The following is an 18300-nucleotide window of genomic DNA, read 5'->3' as shown; positions in this document are numbered from 1 at the left end:
TCTATGGATTTCTCTCTTCTGGACAACGTGTGGCCCTTTGTGCCTGGCTTCTCTCACTTAGCATGTTTTTTTGAGATTTATCTACATTGTAGCAGGTATCAGTACTTCACTCCTTTTTATGACTGAGTAATAAATAGTCCATTATATGATGGACCATATTGAATGTGCCCATTTATCTCATTGACGGAGATCTGGGTGGTTTCTACCTTTTGGCTATGGTAAATAGTGTTGCTATGAACACGCATGTACTTACCAGTCTTTTAAACTTGTATCCTGGTGTCTGGGACACAGTAGTGCTCACTAAATATTGGTTGAAAGAGTGACTGATTGGAGGAAACAAAGCATTAGACTCAGCAGGGTAGGGCTGGGGGTCATATGCCTTCCTGGATGAGGTGACCGCTGAGTGAGAGCTTGAAGGATGAGTCCTGGAAGGAACCAGCACATGCAAAGGTTCAGAGCCTGGTTTATTCTAGCAACAGAGGGAAGTCAGGTGGCTGGAGCTGAGAGAGTGAGGGGTAGGAAACTGTGTGAAGAGGCTGGAGGGGTGGGCAGGAGCCAGGACCCATAAGGCCTTGTCACTCATAGGGAGGAGTCTGGACTTGCTCCTGAGGCAGTGGGGAGCCACGGAAAGGCTTTGAGCAAGAGAATGCCTTGACTTGACTTGACTTGACTTAAGTTTTACTAGGATCCCTCAGTAGAGAATGGATTCAGGGGCCAGAGGGGCAGAACGAAGACCTGAGAGAGGGTTCCTGCAGCCCACCTGGCTGGGGAGGACAGTGGCCTGGGAAGGAGAAGTGGCAGAGATGGAGAAGTGACAAACTCGAGACAGGGTTTGGAGGTAAGATCATCAAGACCTGGTAATGGCAGCCACACCCACTTCTGGTTCTTAAATTCCCCTTTCCAGTCCTTCTGAATCGCTGTCCCTCTTCTAGCCACAAAGATGCCTGGCTATTCACAGTCACTTAAAGGTGGAAACAACCTAATTTTCATCGGTGGATGAAAGGAGAGGCAAGATGTAAAACGTGGCCTATCCACACGATGGAACATTGCTCAGCCATACGTGTTGTTACGTGGATGAACCCCAGAGACATGCTGCTGAGTGAGAGAAGGCAGTCATGAAAGGCCACATACTGTATGAAGTGTCCAGAATAGGTAAATCCACGGACGGGAAGTAGATTAGTAGTTGCTGGGGGCTGAGGGAGGGGACAATGGGGAGTGATCGCCAATGGGTTTTACTTTAGAGTGATAGAAATGTTTTGGAACTAGATAGAGGGGCTCGTTTCACAACTTAGTAAATGTATTACTGACCATCCTGAATTGTTTTTGGCTGGTGACTTCTTAAATGTGGTAGCTGTATCTTTTTTTCTTTTATTTATTGTCAGCTTTATTGAGGTAAAATTGACAAATAAAATTGTAAGATACTTAAAGTGCACATCGTGATGATTTGAAATATGTATACATTGTGAAGAGTCCTCTATCTAGTGAATTAACACATTCATCAACTCATATATTTATAGTGCATGTAAATTTGTACGTGTGTGTCAGAGAACATTAAATTCTACTCTCGGCAAATTTCAATTATTCAACAGGGTTACCAACTATAGTCACCATGTTTTACATTATGTTCACTTTAAAATGGTTAAATTTTTATGTGAATTTCACCTCAATTGAAAAAATGACTCAAAAAAAAAAGGATGCTAGGCTCATGCTCTCCAACTTTTGCCTCTTTCACCCATGTCAACCCTTGACTCCCGTGTACAGGGATCTGAGAGCCGGGACTCATAGACTTCTGGGAAATTTCCCCCATGCCAAGTCCCAAATGCCCATAAGCCTAGCATTTTCGTTATGTGGCAAGCATCTAGATTTGGGGAAATTCTACCTTGCTTTGCCTGCTGGAGGAATTAAGGTAGCATCAGATACGGTTGTATGCAGGGGCTCAGCTGATATCAGATGTCATCAGGTATCTGCCTTTCGCCACATCTTGAAAGCAAAGTCTTTCCCCTGATCCACAGGCCCTAAGCAACCTGGCTTTGCTAATATTCTCCGACCTTGTTTCCTACTATTTTTCCACTTGCTCACTCGATGCCAGCCCCACCCGCCTGTTCCCCATTTGAACATGCTCAGGACGGTCCCATTTCAGGACCTTTGTACTCACTGTTCCCTCTGCCTGGGACACCCTTCCCCCAGGTATCCACATGGCTCCCTCTCTCACTTCCTTCAGGTCTCTGCTCCTCAGAGAAGCTTTCCCTGACCATCCTTCCTACATCACACTCCTAGTCTTTCTACTCCTCTGCCATGGCTAATAGTCTTCCTAGCAGGAATCAATTCGAGAATTCATCTTATCTGATTGATTCAGGAACAGCACCTGGCACACAGTAGGTGCTTAGTGAGAGGCTGCAGAAGGAATATAGGATCCTGGTCTGTGCTGTTTCTCTCCTGCTCTCAGGCCAGGACTGGACATGATCAAGTCAGTCCCTGAGGGTGGCAGGGAGGAGGCAGCAAGGGCAGGAAGTAAAGACAGGTCCAGGGAGGCAGAACTGTGTTATTTTAGGGAGAACAAAAAGAACAGCAGTTCATATTTGCTGAGAGCGCCTGATGTGTGCCTCGAACTCTACATATGATGACTGTCTTAATTTTACAGATGAGGAAACTGAGGCCTAGAGAAGTGAAGGCCCTCCAAAACTTTCCCTCTTCCCATGGGACAAGGGTAGGGTTGTCAGGCATCCTGTACATACAGTTACAGTCCTCTATCGACTTCGTCAGCACGCCCCAAATCGCCTGTATTCAGCTTTTTTCAATAAATCAACCATTTTCAGCATTTAGAGTTATTTTTCAATTTAGCTGGGCTTTCAATTGACTCACTCTGGCAGTCCTCGCCAGGGAGGAGCTGGGACTCCGGGCCTCGGGCTTCAGGGAGTGGGCCCGCTCAGGACCCCGGAGGTTTTTTTCCCGGGCGAGTCTGCCGCCTGGACTTACCCGTGCAAGCGCGTTGATAAGGCACTGACGATTCGTGAACCCGTCGCGGCTCCTTTAAGAGCGGTTTCGGGGGCGGACCCACCGGGCCCCGCCCGCCAGGGGGCGGGGCAAACGCGGGGGCGGGCGGCTTGGGAAGGGTTAAAGGGGTGCGCCCGCGGCTTGCGGACCGGCCAGCCACCCCCCCGCCTCCTTGCGGCCGATCCGCGCTCTCCCGCGGCTGCGCCTGTCCCGCCGCCCGGGAGACAAAGCGCCGCCGCCGCCGCCGCCGCCGCCACCGAGCGGGGCCCGGGCCATGGCCGGGTCGCCCCCCGGCCCCGCGCCTCCCGTCCCGCCGCCGCCGCCGCCGCCGCCCTAGGCCGCGCCGCGAGGTAAGGCCGGCCCGGCGGGGGGGGGCCTGTGGGCAGACCTGCGAGGGGTCGCGGGACGCGGCTCGGGCCTCCGTGGGCCTCGGGGTCCCGCGGCCAGTTGGAGAGATCTCTGCTGGGATCTGATCATTTGCGATTGCACGACAGTGGTATTTTCCCCATTAGGGACCCCAGCTGCCAGGGGGCCCACTTGGCCGATGACCCCTCCTTCCCAGCCCCATAAGGGACTTCTGCCGCTGGGGGAACTCTGGGGACAAGCCCTCCACTTGGCGCCCACATTCTGCCGCTGACCACCCCACCTGGGGCTCTGGCTGTCCTTTAGGAAACTCAGGAGAGCTCCCACACAACACACAAAGAAAGGGACAGTGGGCCGCTAGTAGCAGGGCCGGACTTGGAGATCCAGCCCGTGCAATGGGCAGCGGGGCTGCCCGTAGCCCGGGGCTGGCGGCCTGGCGTCGCTGTGGCCCCCGCTTCAGGGTGCCCAGAAAATGTTTTTCTGCCCTACCTGCCGCACCCTTTCCCACATGCCCACTGCTAGGGGACACGGTGGCAGCTGGCTTCGACCCTAGGTCCTGCCATGCCTTATTTTCCCCAGTGTCTGGGATTCTAGGTCAGCTGTGTCCCTGGAGAGCTTGAACTAATTATTTACCTTTTGGACAGCTTTCCTGAGTGCTCACTACCTGTTAAGCAATTTGCAAAATGGCTCTTCAGGATTATTCGACCCTTCCCTGAGGGATGGACGTTAATGTTCCCATTTTAGCAATATTTTTGGTGCCTTTCCCAGTTTGCCAGCAGGCTTTTCTCACTTTAGTTCATCGAATCCTCTCCACAGATGAGGAAACAGGCTTGGAAAGGTGAAGTGACTTTTTTAAGGCTCTCTAGCCTGCAGTAGTGGAGGTGAGAACTTGGCCTTGGGACCAGAGAGGAGCCGGGCCCTCTTCAGCTCTCTGCCTGGCAACGGACTGTTGAGTCAGTAGCAGTGCCAAAGTGGACTCTGAACTTCTTGGAAAACAACATGAGTGTAGGGAGATAGGCCAGGGACTAGGCCTTCCTAGAGGCGGGAGCCTCTGCCCCTGGCTGCTTCCTCTCTCAACAACCTCCCTCCCCTCGCCCCATTTTTGTTGGGGCTGGAGGAAGGAGGGGCCGTGGGTAGAGCAGGGTCCTGTGTCACCGGTGACCTTGGGCCCGGCTAGTCCCATGCGGGCAGCGGGGGGAAAAGGGCTGCTGAGCATGGGGGAAACTATTCTTCCTTTGGCCTTAATGGGTGGGGAGACCCCAAGATCAGCCCCTTCGGGCCAGTGCCTAGAGCATGGGGTTCTGGGCACAGCACTGTATCTCTGGGCAAGGTACAATGTGGGATGGGAACAGACCCCTCCTCACGGTGCTGTTGAGTTTTAAGATGACTATTTGGCTTATTTTATTGGTATTTGAGCACCAACTGAATGCCAGACACTGGAATTCAGACAAAAACCCCTGCTCTCCTAGAGTATGCAGGTTGGGGTATCAGAGAGTGACTGGGGAGCCTCTTTATAGGGTGGTCAGGGACTGCCTCCCTGAGGAGGTGACAGTCGAACTGAAACTGAAGGATGAGGAATTGGCCGTGTGAAGATGTGGGAAGGGCATTCTGGGCAGAGGGAACCGCCAGGGCAAAGACCTGAGGTGGGAACACGAGGAACAGCAGGGAGGCTGGGGAGCTCAGTGAGGGCGGGAGGAAGAGAGGGGAAGGGAACCTGGAGGCCACAGGGAGGGCTGAATTGTATAGAGAGAGGAGTCGGGAGCTATGGGAGCCTTGACAGTGGAGGAGGGGTGTGGCTGGATTTAGTTTTAACAGCATCTCTCTGGGGAATGGATTTCAGTGGAGGGGCCTAGGAGAGTTTGGCTCTTACCCTGAAGAACATGGACAGGGAAGGGGCAAGGGTGGAGGCAGGGAGACTGACGAAGAGGTTATGGCTGGAGTCGTCCATGTGAGCAATGATCGGGACCTGGAATGCGGAGGTGGCAGTGGGCAGAGGTTAGGCCAGTGATTTGGGAGAGGCTGGAGGGGGAATCAGCTGGACTTGATGGGTGGTCATGGTGGGGATGAGGGGAGAAGCCAAAGGCCATTTGCTGAGAGAGCACCGAGAGGAACGTCAACAGCTTACCGCAGCTGAGCGCGTACCGTGTGCCCAGCACCGTGTGCCCAGCGCCGTCTATCACTGTCACTGTCACAGCGGCTCTGACTTACTGCTGTTATGATTCCATTTTACAGATGTGGAAAGAGAGGCCCAGAGAGGCTTAAAGCTTGCTTGAGGTCACACAGCTTGGACACTACAGAGCTGTCATTTGCCCAGAGAAAAGCAAGCCGAGAGACGACTGGGCAGAGGGCAAGGAGGTGAGCGGTGGCCTTAGAGGTAGGAGGGAAATGGGACAAGTAGGGTGGCTGGTTCCTGGGAGAAATGGGGCTGGGGTCTGCATGGGGTTGCTGGGTGCTGAGGGAGGATGCGTGAGTCTTATTTTGCATAGGGGAGAACTGAGGCTCAGAGAAGGGCAGGCTGGGTCTGAAGTCACACAGCTCAGGGAGGCAGAGCAGGGATTGAGCAAGGCTCTGGCCTTGGCCTGGCTGCTAGGTCAGGACAAGCTGGCCTTAACTACGAAAACGTAGCTTGTGTTGCTTCTTCCTCGACTGCTCAGACAGGTGAGATAAGGTGGATTCGGTCGGGAGCAATCGCCCTCTCCACCCTGGGTCAGGTTGCTTGGCTGGGCCCCGCTGTGGCCAGCTGCTCCCAGGAGAGCCACCACCCATACCTCATTCCTCCAGGTCTCCACCCAGGCTGGAGAATCAACATTAATCGAGCACCTACTGTGTTCCAGGGACTTCACATACTTTGTCTCTTGAAAAATGTGGCTACTGTCCTATGTAGAGTGAGGCTGTGAAGCAGGAGCACAAGGCGGGTCTTCACAGTGGCCATGGAAAACCCCAAGGGAACGTATGGCCACACTGGGGGCCTGTGTGCCACCTCCCAGTAAGCCCTACCTGGCCAGTGTTGCATCATCGTATGCTTCTTGGGGAAGGTAGATAAAATCACTGAGTCAACTGCACAGAGTCAGAATCCTCTACTTTCAGTATACAGTGCCCTCTCCCCATCCCCTCCCTCCAAGTGTCAGCCATACCCTGGGCCCTTTTTCTGGATTATTTCACCACAGTTTTTTCGGCCTGTCTGACTGCATCTGCCGCCTCTCCCCTTCTCTCTGCTCTGGCTTTACTGACCTCCTGGCTGTTCCTCAAGCACACGAGCACATTCCTACCTCAGGGCCTTTGCACTTGCTGTTCCCTCTGCCTGGCTTGTCTCAGGGGCTCCCTCCCTCTCCTCCTTCAGGTCTCTGCTCAAACGTTACCTTCTCATTACAGTCTTTCCTGACCTCTGTTAAAGTCGTTCCTCTTGTCCGCAACACGCCTGAGCCCCTTCCCTGTATGAGATTTTCTATAGCACTGAAGACCATCAGGGAGACTCATTTTATCTGTCCTTTGCCCCCTCCACCTGCCACGAGCATGCCAGTACCACAAGAGCATCGGTCCTCTCCATCTTGGTGTCTAGAACAGTGCCTGGCACACAGTGGGTGCTCAATACATGTTTGAACGAAGGCCCTACAACCCTCTTAAATAGGTTCTGTTCATACTCTTATTTCGCGGACAGGCAAATCAAAGATGATTTATGAAATCAAGAGCCGGGACCTGAAAGGGACTACAAAAGGTCAGCCAGTCCGGTCCCCAGGGGTGACAGAATCAGCAGGGCCTGAAATGAGACCTGAGTTTGAATTTCAGCTCTACCCAACTTGCTTTGTGACCTTGGGCGAGTGACTAACCTCTGCTTAGTTTCCTCATCTGTCAAACGGGGGTCAGGCTAGTCCCTGCCAACTAAGGTGTGCTGGGAGATGAGCTAAGACATATAAAATGCTTGGCAGGCAGACGGAATCCTTGACGTTGTTTTGGGGGAGGGCGCCAGGAGGGTCGCGAGCCTGGCTTCTGGAGCCAGGGTTTGCGTCTCACCGGGCCGAGTCCCGGCTCTGCTCCTGGAGTCGTGTGGGTGCGGGCAGGTCGTCCACGCTCTTTGAGCTTCAGTTTCCTTATTTGTGAAAGAGGAGTGCTGAGTTCTGTGGCGGCTAAGGGTGGCTGTGAGGGCAGGGCGAGGCCGTGGGTGACGACTGTCCTTGGCGGGGGGACAGGCCCTGAGCCCCCGCAGGCCCCGGCCTCGCCGCCATGAAGCTGAACGAACGCAGCCTGGCCTTCTACGCCACCTGTGACGCGCCGGTGGACAATGCGGGCTTCCTGCACAAGAAGGGCGGCCGGCACGCGGCCTACCACCGGCGCTGGTTCGTGCTGCGCGGCAACATGCTCTTCTACTTCGAGGACCCGGCCAGCCGCGAGCCCGTGGGTGTCATCATCCTGGAGGGCGGCACTGTGGAGCTGGTGGAGGCGGCCGAGGAGTTTGCCTTCGCCGTGCGCTTCGCGGGGGCCCGGGCCCGAACCTACGTGCTGGCCGCGGAGAGCCAGGCTGCCATGGAGGGCTGGGTGAAGGCGCTGTCACGAGCCAGCTTCGACTACCTGCGGCTGGTGGTGCGCGAGCTGGAGCAGCAGCTGGCTGCCATGCGGGCAGGGGGCTGCCCACCCCCGCCACGCCGGCCCCGCGCCCTCCCACCCAAGGAGAACGGCTGTGCCGTCTGGAGCGCTGAGCCAGCTGCCGCCCCCACGAGCACCTCCACTGGCGCCCGGCCTGGGCCTGAGCCCCCGCCACTGCCGCCCCGCCGGCGGGCCTCGGCGCCCAATGGGCCTCTCGACTCAGCCTCCTTCGCCCAGCTGCACGAATGGTACGGGCAGGAGGTCAGGGAACTGAGGAGGCAGTGGCTCGGGAACCGGGCCCAGCCCTGAAGTGACAGGGGCGAGGGCCCGTCCTGAGTTCAAAGCCAGCCCTGAGGTCACCAGGGGTCTTGGTTCTAGAGAGACTCTAGTCCCAGGCCCAACCTGAGAGACCTGGGGGCCTGATTCTGAGGGGAATCGTGGTCAAGTCTTAAGGGAAATCGAGGTCTCTGTGTGGCCTTCTTTTGGGGGACTCAGCTCTGAGGAGATGCTGGGCTCTGAGTGGTGCTTTGGGACTTGTGTGACTCAGAGGAGGCCGTCATGCCAGATTTTGAGAATCCTGGGCCTGGCTGAGATTTGAGAAGCCTGAGGGTTGGTTTCAAAGGAACTCTAGCTCCACGCTCAGCCCAAATCACCCAGCACAGGCCCGTTGCTGGCAACAGGTCCTGGCTGCGGTGACAGGGACCTGACGAGGATCTGCGGCCGGAAGGCAAGTGCCCAGTCAGCCCTGGTCCCGGTGGTTCCTAACTGGGCCTCGACATGGACAGAGAGCAGGCTCGGCTGTGCAACACCACACCTGGGCCTGACTTCCTTTGCTCTGGGGCCCTCCAGAGAAGCTGGCCTGGCTCCAGGCTCCCTGCCTGCCTCCCGAAGCAGCAGGTGCAGAAGGCGCGCTGGGTTTAAAGCGTAACCGGTATGGTGAGATTGCCTGGTCCCCGGGGCTCCGAGCCTGGAGTGGGGCCAGGCAGAATTCGGCCCTGGGCCTCAGCCAGGCCTTGATGGCGCCCCTGGCGTGGAGGCGGCCCTCTGGCCTTGGCGTGTGTGTTCCTGCCACCGCTCTCGCTCCTCTCCTGACAGTCCTTAGCCACGTCCACCAGTCTCCTTCTCCCAGAACCAGCTCTTCCGCCGGGGATCCGGGCGGGGCCTCTTGGGAACTGGCCTGACCTGGTACAGTCCGGCTGGGCAGCTGCGGCCTGAGCTGACTTTCCAGTAGGTTCCACTAGGGAGGGGTAGCCATGAGCTAACTCGACACACAGAAAGGGTCTAGGTGTTGATCCGACAGGGGCAAAACAGCAGCTGCGAAGCTGTTTGGCTCCTGGAACCCCCTCCCTCCATCTCAGCCCAGCCCCCCATACCCCTAGTATTCCCAAGGGGAGGCTGACTGCTCTTTCATTGTTCTCACTCACCACAGTGGCTGTTCTTCCAGGGAGACTCTCGGGGGGCTGGGATACTCCTAGTCCTTAAGCTGGGTCATGTTTACAGTCCTCAGTGCCCCACCCTGGGGACCCTCTGAAGATACCTCCTTTCAAGCTTTATTCCCCAGAGGGTCCCTCTTGGTGACAGACAGACTTGGCCCTGAGGCCCTTCCTGCTGTCTTTAGAGACTCCAGGGCTTGGGGAAGATTGGGGGGCTGTCTCTGTGTCTGCAATTACTAGCTCACTGCTGGTTCAGTTGACTGGGGCCTCTCTGTTTTAATTTAATTTTTAATACATAGGTGTTTTTTCTCTAGAAACAAAGCTTGGTGTTTTCACTACTTTAGTTTCTTGTTGGCTGGTGGTAAGGGACGGGGTGCCTGGCTCTTGGCTTGGCTGGGGTGGGGGTGGAGAGAGGGCAGCTGGCACTGCCCCCAGGGAGAGGGCCACGAGCCTTGTCTGGAGACACAGGCACCTCAAGGGTCTCACCTGGTTCCTTGCCTTCTGCTGGATGCCCTGCTCTGTAGCAGCTGCTCTGGGGTCTTGGTGCGCTTCCTGTCCCCTCCTTCCCAGTTCTTGAGCAGTGGGGATGGATATGGTGGCTCTTGTCTACAGGTGCTGGGTCTTCGGGGGTGTTAGGAGCTGCCCAGACCCAGCTGGTAGGGTGAGGTGTTGGTCCCCCGCCCCCCCACCCTCGGTGCAGGTTTACAAGCTCTAAAGGTACAATGCCCTGGTCTCCCCCGACTCCCCACCCCAAAAGCACAAGATGGGGTCAGGCAGCCTGGGGGGATGTAAAGTCTAAAATAAAATAAAAGTTTGTCAAGCAATGGCTGGTTGTGTCATTTACCCCATCAGTATCCTGGATTGATTTGCCAGGCAGAGCCAGGAACAGGCTCAACAGAAGTGACCGATGTGTGCTACGTGCCCAAAAGCTGATGCTTTGCCTGGCACATTCTCACAATCTCTCGTGGCAGATACTGGCCCTATTTTACAAATGAGGAAACAGGCTCAGAGAGGTTAAGAAATCTGCCACGTTCACACAGCTGAAAAATATCAGCAGGGACAGAAACTTCTGGAATCCTGTGGAAGAAGGGCAGAGTTCCAGAGGGATCTGGGGAAATGGAGTTGCAAAGTTCCTTTTCAGAAGGGAGAGAAAGCAGAGGGAAAAGTGAGGATTTGAAGAGTCAACTGTGGGCTGAAGGCCTGACAGTTGGGAAGAGACATCAGGGACGGCAAATGGAAGAGTTAATTAAAACCAGCCCTTGGGTTCGTGGGGTTGCGGGGGCCTGGAGCGAGGAGGATCTGAGCCACCGATGCTGGTTCAGAGGGAGAGACGCTGGGATTTGATTACTAATGTCTGCTGTGCTCACAGGGTGGACGGGGCAGTGCTCGTGCTATGTGTCTGAAACCTCAGACTCATCGAGTCCACTGGGCTAATGGGGGGATTTGGATGGAAGGGACTGGGCCAACAGTGCCTAGCATGATGGACGAGGCCCCTAGGTCCTCCTAATGTGGATTCAGAGCTTGGGTCACATGTCTCCCTTGCCAGCCTGGAAAAATTATGCACATTTCGGAAAATGTGGCTTAGAATGAGCAACCTATGGTCCTTGGTCTGCAGAACAAGTTCAAGAACGAGAAACGAAAAATATTAAGGTCAGGGAATCATACCACTCGTGAGCACCCAGTGCATGCTGAGTAATTCCCTCCACCTCTCCTGGGACCACAGCTGACACATGGGGGCTGGGGAAGTGGCTCCCCACACAGGCTGAGAGCACTGCCTCTGGCATTCGTGACCACAGCCACCGCAGGGCATAGAATGAGGGAAACAACAGAGACAGCCCCAAGAGGGAGAGTCACAGGTATGCCCTCAGCTGCCAGGCTTCTTGGGGCTGAAACGCTTCCATGATTTCAACTAAGACGGGGAGGGGAGACAAGCTGGTCGGTAAGGAAGTGTTGTGCCTTCCCCTGCGAACGTGTCGTGTTTCTTCTTGACCATCAAGAGCTGTTCAGGGCACGTGTCTAAGGATGACTAAAACATCCCAGCAGCATGACAAAGTGGAGAAAATTGTTTTCACCCAAACGGTCTTTGGGGGATACTGTGTGTGTTCAGAAGGAACATTCTAAGAAGCTACTTGAGATAGGGTATGAGAACCTCAAGAGGGGCAATCAGGCGAGAAGTTATGTTGCTGGCTGCCCGACGTCTATCCGCCCTAAAAGGCTGGTCAAATTATACCAGTCGTGCTGTTCCCATCTGACTTGTAGGGATTTGCTAAATAAACTTAGCTGCTCAGTAGCTGTGTAACCCAATTTTGGCCAATATGATGTTAGTGGAAGCTCTTTTTGCTTCTAAAAAGAGACATGATGAAGAGCTCTTGAGTGAAGTTATATCTGATGCCTGGAGCTATGGCAGCCATCTGGTGATCATGAAATAGGCTGCTCTAAGGAAAGTATCCCCTGCTGAGTTTAGCACACACTTGAAAATATCCTTGAACCGCTGAATGGACCCAGGAACCTGCCCTAACAACGTCTTGTTATTTGAGGTAATAAATGACCTTGTTTAAAGCTTTAAGAGAGACTTTTTTGTTATTTACAGCCAGAGTCTTCCTAATGGATAAGCTTGAGTGAATGTAGCTGCTCCCTCTAAGTAGCATGGCTCTGGGTGACCAACTGCAGGGCTGTCATCAGCTCAGTAGGGTGAAGGTTAGGGCTAGGACAGTAAACGGGCCACTACTTCTCATCCTTTCCATGGAGGCCTTCTACCTCTCCTGTTTCAAAAGACTGAACAGATATTCGAAGAGCAGCACTTCCCCCTGCCCACTTCTGCGCCTGCACCGTGTGTTCCTAAACAGGACTGTTTTGTCCCTACTCTGGGGCTAGATCTGGGGCCAATGGTCCACTCCCCAGATCACCTTACATCACCTTACACAAACTTTGTTATGCAAAAGGCCCAGCTACTTGTCCCAATTTCTAAAATCGGGGTATCCAAAAGGAAACTCTTCTGTGTGGTAAACTAAGTGCTCGAGCCCAGCTACAGATTTTGCATTTTCTGATGGAGACTTTTTAAAAGGTGGGCCCATGAACTGTTTTTGTCTCAGGGTTTCAAAACAGTCGCCCGCTCCTGACAGATGGGTCAAGCTCGGTCTGCCCACACTTGGGGCCGCGGCTGCCACTGCTCTCTCTTCACTGTCCAGTTGTCATTGTGTCTCTAGCTGTGGGCTCAGAACTCCTGGAGCAGCGCACCCAGGCCCTCTAAGACTGCAGCTCCTGGAGAGCGGGGACCAGGTCGGCCTCCCCTGTGCCCCGCAGGGCCTGGCACAGTACCTGGCACAGAGACGGTAATCACCGCTTCCTCTGCCCCTCAGCTCACGTGATCCCTCCTTGTCTACAGCTGCTTGGGCAGGAGTTGGTCCCAAGACACAAGCTGAGCAATCAGGGTCCTGGGAATTTTGAATCTGGGGGAAACAGACTAAGTTAGGTCTGAGGTGGCCTTAGAGAAGGAACAGGTCAAGACAGGGTGCGCCGTTTCCCAAAGCCTGGCTGCACATCCTGCCTTCAAACTTCGCCAGGTGTTCCTGGACCCTCAGTAAGCCGTTCACACATCTTTAAGTGGGTCACGATTTCTTTTAACCCGACAGTTCCTGACTACGCCAAACCACCCAGTGAGTATCTGTCTTATACCTCCATTCTCGTTTTCACAGCATCCTCTCCCGGGCCTGGCACATCGGGTGGGGCCAAACAAAGGAATTAGAATTGCCTCCCATTTACTGGGAACGATGATGTCTAGTCTTCTGGGATACTTCTTAAACATGCAGATCCCCGGGCCCTGCTCCAGGAAATTACGGGTTGGTAGGTTAGGGCCCAGAAGCTGCATTTTGAGTAGGAAACAAGGGACTTGAGGACCACGAATTAAGAAATGCTCCCTTAATGTTCAAAAAACGTTATAAGGCAGTGTGGTTGCCAGCTTCCAAGATGGCCTCAGGCGATCCCGGCCCTGGTGTCCCACACTGTAGTCCCTTCTCACACTGAGTCAGGGCAGGCCTGTGTGGACACCAGGGTACTGTGGAGGCAACAGTAGAGCTTCCAAATCTAGGTCACAGAAGACACTGCAGCCTCTGCCACATTGTGAGGACACTCAAGCAGCCCCGTGGAGAGGGCCGCTTGCAGAGACGCTGAGGTGCCACGCCAACAGCCAGCCACGTGAGCGTGCCATCCTGGAAGCAGGTTCTCCAGCTGCAGAACCGCCCTCCGCCTTAGCTAACAGCTCAACCTCACAAGAGACCTTGGAGTCAGAAACAGTCAAACCACTCCCAGATTCCGGACCCACAGAGACTGTTGAGAGATAAAGTGTTCGTGCTTGAAGCCACTACGTTTTGGCATTTTTGGCTTTGCTATGCAGTAATAGACACCAAATACAGGTAGATACTATTATGATCCTGTCCATTTTACAGATAAGGAAACTAAGTCTCATTGAAGGGCCTTAGATTTACCTGATGGTAGAGAATCAAACCCAGGCCTGGCTGAGTTCAAAGCCAGTGCTTTTAACAACTGCACCCTAGGAGGCTAGAGAAGATCACAGACCATTAAAGAGATCAACTGTTTTATCCCTCATTGTGGCAGATAAGGAAACAGACCTGCGTGAGGAGTCACCTTGGCCAGCACTGCCCTTGGGTTAGGAGGGGTGGCTTCAGCCTCCGGGTGCCTGCAAAGGCAGCCCAGTTTCTAGAGCAACACACACCTCGTGCTTTGGGTCTTGGGAGCCTGGCTTTCAGAATGATCTCTAGAATAGCTGCCCCAGTGATCATGGGTGTGGACCAAAAAATGGGGGGTTCTATTGAAAGTAACCTCACAGGGTGATCTGATCATCAATTCTTCACTGGGCAGGTCATGGTGGTAGCCAAGACCCAGGCCTCTAACTTCTTTAGTGAAACTTTTAAAGCCAGCCCTGTCCATTGTTTTCGTGCATCTAGGCTAACACACCTTTGAAATACCAGAAGTAATACCCCTGGCACATGTCTTCAGCTTGGCTCAGATAAACTCTTACAAAAATTCTGTATAGGTTTCTTATATTAACATGGGCCAATTAACCAAGTGAGGTCTGCTTTTCCATTCACCAGGAGGTGATGAGAGGTGGGGCTGCTGGCCCAATCCAAGCCTAAATGGGAGAAAAAGGAGGGCAGGGATGGGAAGCAAGGACCACAGAGGCCTGAGGGGCCAGAGCCTATGGTGGGAATGGGCCCTGCCACTCTCCTCTGGTAGACAGAATCTCCTAACCTCCTAAAAGAGCAAGTATGACCACAGCAACCCCCTGCCTGCACCCTCCATGGCTCCCCAGTGCCCTCAGGAGAAAGCTGTATTTCCTACCATGTCCCAAGGGGGTTCAGGATCCGGCCCTTGTTCCTCTTTCTCCCTCTACCCCCACCTCAAATTCTACCTTCTGTTGGACTTCATGGTCCCCCGTGTTTCTGCTCTCGAAGCACTGAGCACACAGGATGTACTCTATACACTTACCACCTAGATGAACAGTTGCCAAATTGCCCCCAACTCAGTTCTCTATTCTACCTACACCATGGGGCCACATCCTGGGGATTTCTGACTGTTGATCGTCTCCAGAGCTTTGAGCTGAGGGTCCTAAGGGCCAGTCCCTGGCTTTACTTAATTTGAATTGTCACAACCACCTTATAAGGAAGGTGCCATTACTATCATTCCTTACTTGATGGCTTGGAAAACTGAGGCACAGGAAAAGCTTAGGCATTTGCTCACAGTCACACGGCTCCAACAGGCAGACCTGGGGTGGAAACCAGGCAGCTTGTTTCAGGCCCTGAGCTCCTGACTCCCACCCTTCTCCTCCCCCACTCTGAGCAAAGGCTGGGCCTGCCTGAAATGTCACCCTGCATGGCTGGCTTGGGACCTCCAGGATGGATGGGGCCTTGGCCCCTACCTGCCACTACTCTCCCCTGCTTGATGGGATGCTCAGGCATCCCAGGGGACTGTCCTGCTGGGTTTAGAGCAATTAGTTTTCCTAACCAAGGGAGGAGGTAATTAATCATTTAATTCCCACTGCAAAGACGTGTGGAAAAACTGGGGAAATTGGAAGGTTTCCAGATAAAGAGGAAGGTCTGTCTCGGGATGCCATAGCTCATGGGTGAGTAATGTTTAATGCTGCTTCGGGGAATTTTTGGACATTAAAGAAAAACAAACCTGCAGCTTGACGCACAGAGAGACTCACCACCATGGGTTGAAAGAGCCCAAACCCTGCTCATAGTAACAGTAAAACCAAGCCATGATGTGCCACACAGTCTTCTGCGTCTTACATGCATGACTAGCCCTCACGATGACCTGGCCGCCGAAACACCCGCATTTTACTGATGGGAAAACTGAGGCTCTAGTTATACAGCCGTGAGAGGGGCGCTGCTGTGTTGGCCACCACCTCTGGGCACTTTCTGAGCAGGAGGCCAGGGGCCCCCCGACACCCACACATTCCACGGAGGTGGGCAGAGCTTGCATACTGGTTGGTCTTAGGGACACAGTCTGTGGCCAGGGATCTGGGCGCTGGGCGCGATCCTGGATTCTTAGTACCAGGCCCTGGCGGCTAAGCCGCCTCCGCCCCGCCGTACTCAGTGGGAACACTGGTTCCAACCCGTCCATCTTCCTTCGCTGGAGCCCACAGCACAGTCGCCAACTGAGATGTCCACAGAACCCGGGCAGGTGGCACAGGCGAGGCCCGAGGCAAATCGCAGGCATGTTTCTGACATGTATCTTGTCCAAAGGGGGCAGCCACTCTCGGCTGGCTGTTGTCACCTTGGAAGGTGGGCTGGGTGTGGACAGATCTTACGGTTTTTCCAGAGAAGCGGGTTATTTTTAGGTGACAACCTCCATATTTTAACAGTGGCAAACTAATTCAAAAACCAGTTTTTAAAAACACCATTTTGTAAAACACCTCTCAGGGCCAGATGTGACCCCCAATTTGCACGTCAGCTCCAAAACAAAGCAAGCAGGACACGCAAACATTATTATACAATTCTGTATTGAGCGACGCGTTTACAGAACGTGTTCTTTTTTTTAAATTTTAAACAAAGTTCAACAATCTCTCATAGAAACAGTTTTCTGGGTTTTTGTTTTTACCGTTATAGGACGTGACCCTGACCAAGTTGCTCATGGGTCCGCTAGCTTTACGTACAACAGGATTTCTGTGTTCCAAAGACTATACTAAGTGCTGAATCAAATCCCGTCACGCAAAAGCCAGATTTAGTTCTGTAAGGATCGTAGTCTGCGCGTAAGCCTGGATTTCAATGGAGTGTGGGTTTCAACAGTAAAAAGTGGTGTGTTTCCCCACGGTTGTCTTAATTGCGACAGGGCGGTGGTGGCTAAAAGGAGATGTTCTGTTTGTTCCAGATTTGATGACTCTGAAAATTGGTCACTGTTTCCTATTGTCAAAATATAAAAATACCTTCCTCTGGATAAAAATGTATACAGTGGAAAACTCTTCAATGCATAGCCTGGGTGTATGGAAAAGGAGGTTTTCCTGCAGGGTTTGCACTGTTCTTCATTGACTGGTGTGGAGACTGCAGCCTGGGCTGGGTGCATGAGAGTTGAGATTTCTGGAACGGCCCTCAACTATCTCCTTCTGGTCACTGGTTTCACCAGCCTGGTTTCAAAATGCTTGCTGCATCCTCGAAACCTCCATCAGCCATTTCTCTCCCTGGTACTAGACTGGCACCAAGGATGGGCACCCTTTCATTTTCATTCTGGATGCAGCTGGGGAGTCACCCAATCCAGCCTCCCCACAGAGAATTTGAAAAAGGAAAACAAAACAAAACAGGAGAGATTCAACAACCGATATGGTGGTCATTCCATCCAAGTTGGGAACTCTCCCCCATCAGCCATGACAATGAAGATGCTGCAGGAAGGGCTTCTCTGAGTTGGGGGGTTGAGTCTTTGCTCCCCAAAAGGTCATGTGTTGGAAGGCAGGAGCGTGGACCTGGAGACTGGGGTCTGGTGCTCATGCTGTGATGAACTCAACCTTCGCGACTGTTCTGCACTGACTTGAAGTCACAGATGCCTTCCAGAAGCGGCACCAGGGTCCACTCAAGAGAGATGATAAGGGGAGTCAGGGTCTCTCGTGGGATGAATCTACTTTTTGGTGCTGGGTGCTGAGCTGGGAACTTATGGGGTGACCAGTGCTGTTATTTCCTTAACACATAAGGAGGGGAAAAGATGGTGGCCACAGTCCCGCTCTGGAAAACCAGTGGGGAAACTTCCTGCACTGTGGCCACGACTCAGGTTGGAGAATGGGGTCACTCTGGCTCCAATCACCTGCCCCCATGCCTGGCTTTCCAAAGGACCTGGAAACACATCTTGTCTACGGACAGATGAGACAGATGTCTAGCCTCCGCAGCCCACAGGTTTCTGACGGGAGGGAGTGTAGGCAGTTTGCTCTGTACCATGTTCCATCTCAGACTGGCCACAGCCCGCATCTCTGCAACACTTACAAGGGCACAGGACATTCCCTGCTGTCGAGGTTGCAGAACAGACCGCCAGAATGAAACATCTGCAACGGCATCAGGGCATCAGCATCGAGGTTTTCATTTAGAGTCTTCTGGACTTTCTCTTTTCAGCACGGTTTCTGGAAGGGCAGTAGCAGTGCACTGTGTCTCAGAGACAGACGTGGAAAAAAACCGCGGTTCAAAGGTTATCTAAATTTTGGTCAGTTTTATAGTGTTTTTGTGATGGCTTTGAACAATTGTCTTCTTTTAATCTCATCTAGTGGCAAAAACGACACAACTTCAGTGTATACTTCGCAACAGTTGTGACAGCATCCTGATATTATAACTCTCTGTAATATCAAAACAGCATCGGCTGGGATAAATTCCAAAGGATCCTTTATTAAAATATCTAAAAGAGGTCTATAAATATTTATTTATTTTTCTAAAAG

At 53.2% G+C, this 18300-nt stretch overlaps 1 protein-coding gene across 4 annotated transcripts; it reads left to right on the top strand.

Moving 5' to 3' along the window:
• Window positions 1-3262: 3262 nt before the first annotated feature.
• Window positions 3263-10195, top strand: PHETA1 (PH domain containing endocytic trafficking adaptor 1). Of its 4 annotated transcripts, none has more exons than XM_039879443.1 (3): window positions 3263-3344; window positions 5590-5712; window positions 7545-10195. In XM_039879443.1, exon 3 carries the CDS (start codon window positions 7579-7581, stop codon window positions 8245-8247), a length of 669 nt encoding a protein of 222 aa, XP_039735377.1. In that variant the 5' UTR covers window positions 3263-3344; window positions 5590-5712; window positions 7545-7578; the 3' UTR covers window positions 8248-10195. The 4 variants fall into 4 exon arrangements, with proteins under 4 accessions (XP_039735377.1, XP_039735375.1, XP_039735379.1 ...); XM_039879441.1 differs by having other exon boundaries at window positions 5590-5731; XM_039879445.1 differs by lacking the exon at window positions 3263-3344 and adding an exon at window positions 3385-5352.
• The last annotated feature ends 8105 nt before the right edge of the window (window positions 10196-18300 follow it).

Source organism: Pteropus medius, unplaced genomic scaffold (assembly GCF_902729225.1).
Source record: "Pteropus medius unplaced genomic scaffold, Ma_sr-lr_union100, whole genome shotgun sequence".
NCBI classification, from domain to species: Eukaryota; Metazoa; Chordata; class Mammalia; order Chiroptera; family Pteropodidae; genus Pteropus; species Pteropus medius.
Note: the sequence above shows the minus strand (reverse complement) of the source record. Positions and strands in the feature narration are given on the sequence as shown.

Excerpts from the sequence above, each read along its gene's own strand:
- PHETA1 (XM_039879443.1), top strand. The coding sequence starts at position 7,579 with ATGAAGCTGAACGAACGCAGCCTGGCCTTCTACGCCACCTGTGACGCG.